The 7,431-nt window shown below is 39.9% G+C and overlaps 1 protein-coding gene across 1 annotated transcript in view; it reads left to right on the forward strand.

Moving 5' to 3' along the window:
- The window catches only part of LOC119419373 (gastrula zinc finger protein XlCGF26.1-like), a 17,045-nt gene that overhangs the window by 1,255 nt on the left and 8,359 nt on the right, over window positions 1–7,431 (forward strand). The window contains exons 3-4 of the mRNA XM_037686681.1: window positions 5,060–5,219; window positions 5,449–7,424. Of these exons, the coding sequence (XP_037542609.1) occupies window positions 5,671–7,424 (1,754 nt within the window). The 5' untranslated portion in view covers window positions 5,060–5,219; window positions 5,449–5,670. The remainder of the gene's footprint in view (window positions 1–5,059; window positions 5,220–5,448; window positions 7,425–7,431) is intronic.

Genomic DNA, 7,431 nt, shown 5'->3' on the forward strand with positions numbered 1-7,431 from the left:
TGTCAGCAGCAAAACTGGTTGATCCACTCTGAGACGGTGCTATTTAAGAGACTGAGCTGAATACAGCTCCTCAGACTGAGGAAGTCTCTCGGGTGAGAGACGAAACGTTTCTACATTTTTTTGTTGATTTGCTTTGTTTTGTTTTTTTGAATGTCCAGAGGACCAGATTTAACTTTTTTAGATTTTTCTGCCTGGATTATTGAGCATGCATCAGGATATTCAACAGTAAAGTTAGTTGAAACACTATTTCATACTAAAAGTCATACATTAAACAGTCTCACTTTAAAATTTTCTAAATTTGTCGCACTTGATCGGGGTGCGGAAAAAATCTTTTTTTATTTATTTATTTAAAGAATGTATTTTCTTAGTCCTGGCGATTCTGAGTCGATTCTAAAGGCCCATAAATCGATTTTAAAATGCATTGTTTTTTCGCTCCTACTCCCACGTAGTGAAGTTACCTCTAACACTGAAGCTTCAAAGCACGCTTCAAACTCGACAGGGTAGTTATGGTGAAGCAGTGGGCCGGAGCTTGCTTCATGTGACATCACCGATGACGTATGAACCACTTCATTGCTTCATTCAGACCGAGTCAGCTGACTGCTTCGAGTTGACAGGTGGAGTTTCAAACATTTGGCGAGATTCGGTGTATTTAAGATGGCTCAAGCCCCAGTTCACATCCCCGTTCTACACGTATTATACGTTATAAACAGCTCTTGTTTTTTGCTATTCAGACAGTGGTTAATTTTGAGCCGGATCCTGTCAGAACAAGATCCTGGAACTCTATCATTTTGACTGCTTGGATCCTCCAACTCCGCCCCTAAAAGTCCAAAGTCATTGCGCATTTTTATTTTGATTATTTATTAAAAGTACGAGTGGATGTTCTGGCCGCGGCACGCTCCTGTCAGCAGAGACACAGACTGCATGTCCCGCGGGGAGCGTCTTCATCCTCTTTCAGCTGTGCGCCCTGAGACAGTTGTTTTATGCACAGCGTCTCCAGACAGGACGCGTGCACAACTGCTGTGTCGGAACTCCTGCATACTTTACAGTGCATAACATTTCAGACACAATAAATAAGCTTACAGTATAAAAAAACAAAAACGAGTGAAATGTTTGATGTGTATTACATCACATATCAAAACAACGGCACTAATTAGTCAAAATAACAGTGATCAAAAGGTCAAAAAGACAATATCTAAAATAAATGGATGGATAGCTGGACAACAGAGGCAGTGGCAATTGAGAGTGGAGCAGAACACACAGGACTGAATTCAGCTGAGAAGAGTTCAGGTCGGCACTCAGCAGTGTGTATGTGTGTGTGTGTTGGGGGGATAGTAATTTCAGTTCGACCTTTATTTATACAGGTTGTTAGTCTCATTGAGCCTCGTCATTTCCAAGAGAGACCTGTTTTTAATCAATTTATTCAAATGTTTAACAACCTGTTAAAATACACCAAAATGCAGGAAATGGCATCTCTTTTATACCAAATTTTCAGAAATCCTACAATGTTCCAGGGGAAGACAGAGCTTAACAAGAGCACGATTGTTTGCAAGAAACGTAAAATAAAATTGCGGTACAGTATTTTGGAAATACGAGAAAATACACGGAAGATGAAAAGCGAAGCAGCCGACCAGCGAGCTCTGCAACAAACTTCCAGGCTTCTCCAAAGGCTGTGAAGATTTCCCTCTCCATCTGCTGTATCACAAAGGATTTACGATCAGACAGCTCAGTGGAAGGTGAGGGATTTATATTTAATACGCTGGACCCCAACGTAAGTTATTCCTTCACCTAGATTTTTTTTTTTTGCGATAAGCAGCTTCACAACTTCACCATGAAACAACAAATGGGAGAAGCTCTGAAGCAGCTGCAGCTCAAAGGTAACTGTTATTTCTCATATTATACTAAAACTTCTAAAAACAAGTTGTACAAGAAACTTAATGTAATTTGTCTTTTTATCAGGTTGAAGAGGACAGATGAGACACATCGCCTGGAGCCTGTTCTAAATGTTACAATTTATGGTTTATAAATTATAGTTCAGAAGAGGTTTTTGTGCAGGTTTTGAAATTTTGTTATAGATTTACCAAATATGAATCAATATGGTTAAGTTTGTGAAGTCTGTATATTTCATATTAGGTTAAGTTTTGAAAATAGAGCAAATTAGAGCAGTATGTTTAAAAAAAACCTGTGAAGTCTGTATTTTATTTTGAGTTAAAGGTTAATATACTGGCAGGCTGAAGTCTGTTTACTTTTATATTCATATATTTTGAATTATTTGTTTGTGATGGACTTAAGACCTGTCCAGGTGTCCCCTGCCTCTTGCACAGTGATAGTTGGACATTAGCACCAGTGATACATATGACCCGTAAAGGAAGAAGTAGGTAAAGATGATGGATGGATAATTATTTGTACCTAGATTTTTGTTTTTATTTTATTTTTGAGTTTTTGAGAAATCCAGGCAACTAAGCTAACCTAATACTGGTAATTTAAGGTACAGAATTGTATGCGCTCCTGTGTTTGTTCCTATTTTTTGGTATAAATATAAAATGAATCAAAAAGATTTGATACAGTAAGGAACCTAAAATACTTGTTTTAAATAAATGTTCTATTTGTTTACATTGTTGTTTAATCTTTTCAGCTTATCAGTTATATAACAAACAAAATTTACGACAATTTCAATATAAAAATTGTTTCTGAATCAAAAATTGTTTCTAAATCAAAAAATCAATTTTGAATCGAATCGTGACACCAAAAATCGGAATAGAATCGCCAGACACTGAGAGTCGCACCCCTAATAAAATGTATACAAGATGTAATATATTTTGTTGTGATTTGACCTTGACCTTGAGGTAGAGCTGGGTGATATGGACCATTTTTTTCTTTCCATAAAGTAATAACAAAAATACAGACACTTTCCAAAAAATTAGAATATCATGGAAAAGTTGTTTAACTTCCATAAATCCATTCAAAATGTTAATCTTTAATAGATGATAGAGTCAGGGCCCACAAGTTAAACAATTTCAAGTATTTATTTGTTTATTTTTACATAATTTGGGCTTGCAGCTCATGAAACCCACGAAAACAGGAATTCAAAAAATTAGAATACTGTAAAGAAATCGGCCCACACTACTTCTCTCAGTTTTTGCAGAAAAAAATAAGAAATTAGGATCACAACAATTCAATCAAAATATGGTGCTTTCAGAATGATAATGTCAATCTTCAATACTTTGTTGGGAATCCCTTTGCCTTAATCACTGCCTCGATGCGACGTGACATTGAGTCAATCAGCCTGTGGCATTGCCTGGGAGTTATGGAAGCCCAGATTTCCTTGATGGTTGCTGTCAGCTCTTCTTTGTTGTTGGGTCTGGTGCCCCTCATTTTCCTCTTGAGAATACCCCATAGATTCTCAATGGGGTTTAGGTCCGGCGAGTTGGCTGGACAGTCAAGCACTGTGATGGCAGCATGGGCAGGAGCCAGGTCCTGCTGGAAGATGAAATCTGCATCTCCATACAGATCCTCAGCAGAAAGAACCATGAAGTCCTCTAAAACATTCTGGTAGACTGTTGCGGTGACTTTGAATTTAAGAAAGCAGAGTTTACCAACACCTGCACTGGACATTGCACCCCAAATCATGACTGACTGTGGATATTTCACACTGGACCTCAAGCAGTATGGGCTCTGTTCCTCACCCTTTTTCCTCCAAACCCTTAGACCTTGATTTCCGAATGAAAGGCACATTTTACTTTCATCGCAGCAGTGGTGGTGGTGTGCGGTGGATTCTCCGGTGGTGCACACCCATTTTTATTTTAATTTTATGTAGTGGATTAAATAAAATAAAAATGAAAACTATCCACCCCCGCAGTGGCGGATTCCCCATCTGCAGTGGTGCACAGTGAACACCAGCTGTGGTGCACGGTGGTGGATTCGCCGGTGGAGCGCACTACTGTTATTTTTAATTTATTTATTTTATTTAGTGAATTAAATTAAATAAAAATAAAAACTATCCACCACCGTGGTTGTGGATTCTCCTCCGGTGGTGGTGGGCGGTGAACACAGGCTGTGGTGCGCAGTGGTGTATTCTCTGGTGGAGCGCACCCCTGTTCTTTTTTTTGTGTGTGTGGATTAAATAAAATGAAACTAAAAACAGGAGGCGGGCAGTGGTGGGATCCCACTGTGGATTAAATAAAATAAAACTACGGTAAAAACAAGAGGTGGGTGGTGGTGTGATCCCTTCGTGGAAAAAAAAAAGAAACTATCGTTATCATCGTTAGTGAGATACTTCCACACTGTTGATGAATTTCTCTCCATTTTCATGGACAGTGGACCCCAAGTACTTGAAATCCTGCACCTTTGTGACCTCTGCTTCTTGTAGCCTAACTGTTCCACTAGCCTCCATCCCATTCACACACATGTCCTCTGTCTTACTACAGCTGACTTTCATTACTCTTCTTTCACATGCATGCCTCCACCACTCAAGTTCTCTTCCACCTCTCTTCTGGGCGGCTGTGACTGATTGGTTAGAGCAGTTGTCCTCCAATGCAGGAGCTGGGAGTTCGAATCCACCAGCAGTCACATGCCCAAGTGTCCCTGGGCAAGACACTGAACCCCTCGTTGCCTCCTATGTGTGTTGCATTGGTGTATGAATGTGATCTAAAGCTCTGATTAGTCTCTTTAGAATGATTTGTTTAATTATCTTTGTAGAGATCTAGTAGAGAGCTGTATGAATGTGTAAATGAGGACACAGATTGTATTATAAAGCGCTTTGAGTATCTATAAGATAGAAATGCACTGTATAAATACAGTCCATCTACCATCACCTGTTCCCTGTTCTCACCACAGATCACAATATCATCTGCAGACACTGTATTCTATGGGGATTCCTGCCTGACCTAATCTGTTAGTCGGTCCATCACTAGAGCAAACAAGAAGGGGCTCAGAGCCGATCTTTGATGCAATCCCACCTCTACCTTGAAGCTCTCTGTCACTCCTACAGCACATCTCACCACTGTCTTGCTGTTCTCATACATGTTCTGTACCAATCTATCATACTTCTCTGCCACTCCAGATTTTTGCAGATCTGCAACCATATCCAACGTCTGCGGGTCACGAAACAGATGCTGCATGTTTTGGAGTTCCCGCCTACATCTGCAGGGATGAAGAAAGCATGGCGCGCACGGCTAGATCGTTCCATCATGGTTGCCACTGACTGGTGAAGCAAAACAAAGGTTTTCATTGGTTGAGACGCACAATGATTCTCATCCATAGCCAATAATGATCAACATCACGTCTTATGTGACCAAGTGTGTGTGTTTTTGTGTCATTGGTCCCCACGAGGTTGTAAAAATGAGTGTCTGTGCATGTGCGTGTTTGTCATTGGCCCCCACAAGTTAGTAAAAATGAGTGTGCGTGTTTTAATGTTGAATTAACATTGTCGTTAATGTACATCCATTTCAGTGGTTCCTGACTATGTTTGGTTCTGATTAAAAGAAGAAGCTCCTCAAGGTTGAAGGCCTGATGTGGATCAGCAGGATTCCGAGCCTCTTGTCATAGAGTGGAAGAGAAGACTCTTGGACCAGTCTGGTGGGAGACCAACTCAATATGGAGGAGACCGTAATCAGGTTTTTGGTCACTACAGTTCCTTGAAAGAGTGAGGAGATTAAAAAAAGAAAACTTACCATGAACCCAGATCTAAAGACTCGCAAAGACAGTTCCAGCTATTCAAAGACTAACGTTAATGGGAACGATGAAGACGATGGTGAAATGACAAATACTGACTCTCCGCTAAAGAACTCATCAGGCTCTGAATCAGAACATGAAGACCGTAAGAAAGAATGGAAGGAGAGCAGGGCTCCTGAATCAGAGGTAAAAACTGTTAAAAAATCTTTGAGCTGCTCTGAGTGTGGTAAGCAGTATGTCAGTAACCAGACTCTTCAAAGACACATGACAAGTCATGGAGTGAAGTCTTCTAGCTGTCTGCTTAATAAGAGATGTGTTGGAGAGAAGAAAAATGTAGAGTCATACTGGAAAGTCCAGGCAAGGCCAAAATCAATGAGCTGTGATGACTGTGATAAAAAATTTAATTGCAAAGCAAATGTAAACAGACACATGAGAGTCCACACAGGAGACAAACCGTTTACTTGTGAACTTTGTGGACATAGATTTAGTCATAAGTCAAGTTTAAACACGCACATGAGAGTCCACACAGGAGAGAAACCATTTCCTTGTGATCTTTGTGGACAAAGATTTACTCAGAAGTCAATTTTAAATACACACATGAAAATCCACACGGGAGACAAACCATTTCCTTGTGACCTTTGTGGACAAAGATTTAGTCTGAAGGCACCTTTAAACAGGCACATGAGAATTCACACAGGAGAGAAACCATTTCCTTGTGATCATTGTGGTCAAAGCTTTAGTCAAAAGACACATTTGATCTCGCACATGAGAGTCCACACAAGAGAGAAACCATTTCCTTGTGATCTTTGTGGACAAAGATTTAGTCGGAAGTCAAGTTTAAACACACACAGGAGAGTCCACACAAGAGAGAAACCATTTCCTTGTGATCTTTGTGGACAAAGATTTAGTCACAAGTCAAGTTTAAACACACACAGGAGAGTCCACACAAGAGAGAAACCATTTCCTTGTGATCTTTGTGGACAAAGATTTAGTCGGAAGTCAAATTTGAGCACACACATGAGAGTCCACACAGGAGACAAACCGTTTCCTTGTGACCTTTGTGGACATAGATTTAGTCTGAAGGCACTTTTAAATAAACACATGAGAGTCCACACAGGAGAGAAACCATTTCCTTGTGATCGTTGTGGTCAAAGATTTAGTCAAAAGACATATTTAAACTCGCACATGAGAGTCCACACAAGAGATAAACCGTTTCCTTGTGATCTTTGTGGACAAAGTTTTAGTCACAAGTCAAATTTAAACACGCATAGGAGAGTCCACACAAGAGAGAAACCATTTCCTTGTGATCTTTGTGGACAAAGATTTAGTCGGAAGTCAAATTTGAGCACACACATTAGAGTCCACACAGGAGACAAACCGTTTCCTTGTGATCTTTGTGAACAAAGATTTAGTCTGAAGTCACTTTTAAACAGACACATGAAAGTCCACACTGGAGACAAACCGTTTCCTTGTGATCTTTGTGGACAAAGATTTGGTCAAAAGACAGTTTTAAACAAGCACATGACAGTCCACACAGGAGACAAACCGTTTCCTTGTGATCTTTGTGGGCAAAGATTTAGTCATAAGACTACTTTAAACACGCACATGAGAGTCCACACAAGGGAAAAACCATTTCTTTGTGATATTTGTGGCCAAAGATTTAGTCATAAGTCAAGTTTAAACTCACACAGGAGAACTCACACAGGAGAAAAAACATTTCCTTGTGATTTTTGTAGTCAAAGATTTAGTCGGAAGTCAAAT

Source organism: Nematolebias whitei, chromosome 13 (genome assembly GCF_014905685.2).
Source record: "Nematolebias whitei isolate Nwh7 chromosome 13, NemWhi1, whole genome shotgun sequence".
In the NCBI taxonomy this organism is placed as follows: Eukaryota; Metazoa; Chordata; class Actinopteri; order Cyprinodontiformes; family Rivulidae; genus Nematolebias; species Nematolebias whitei.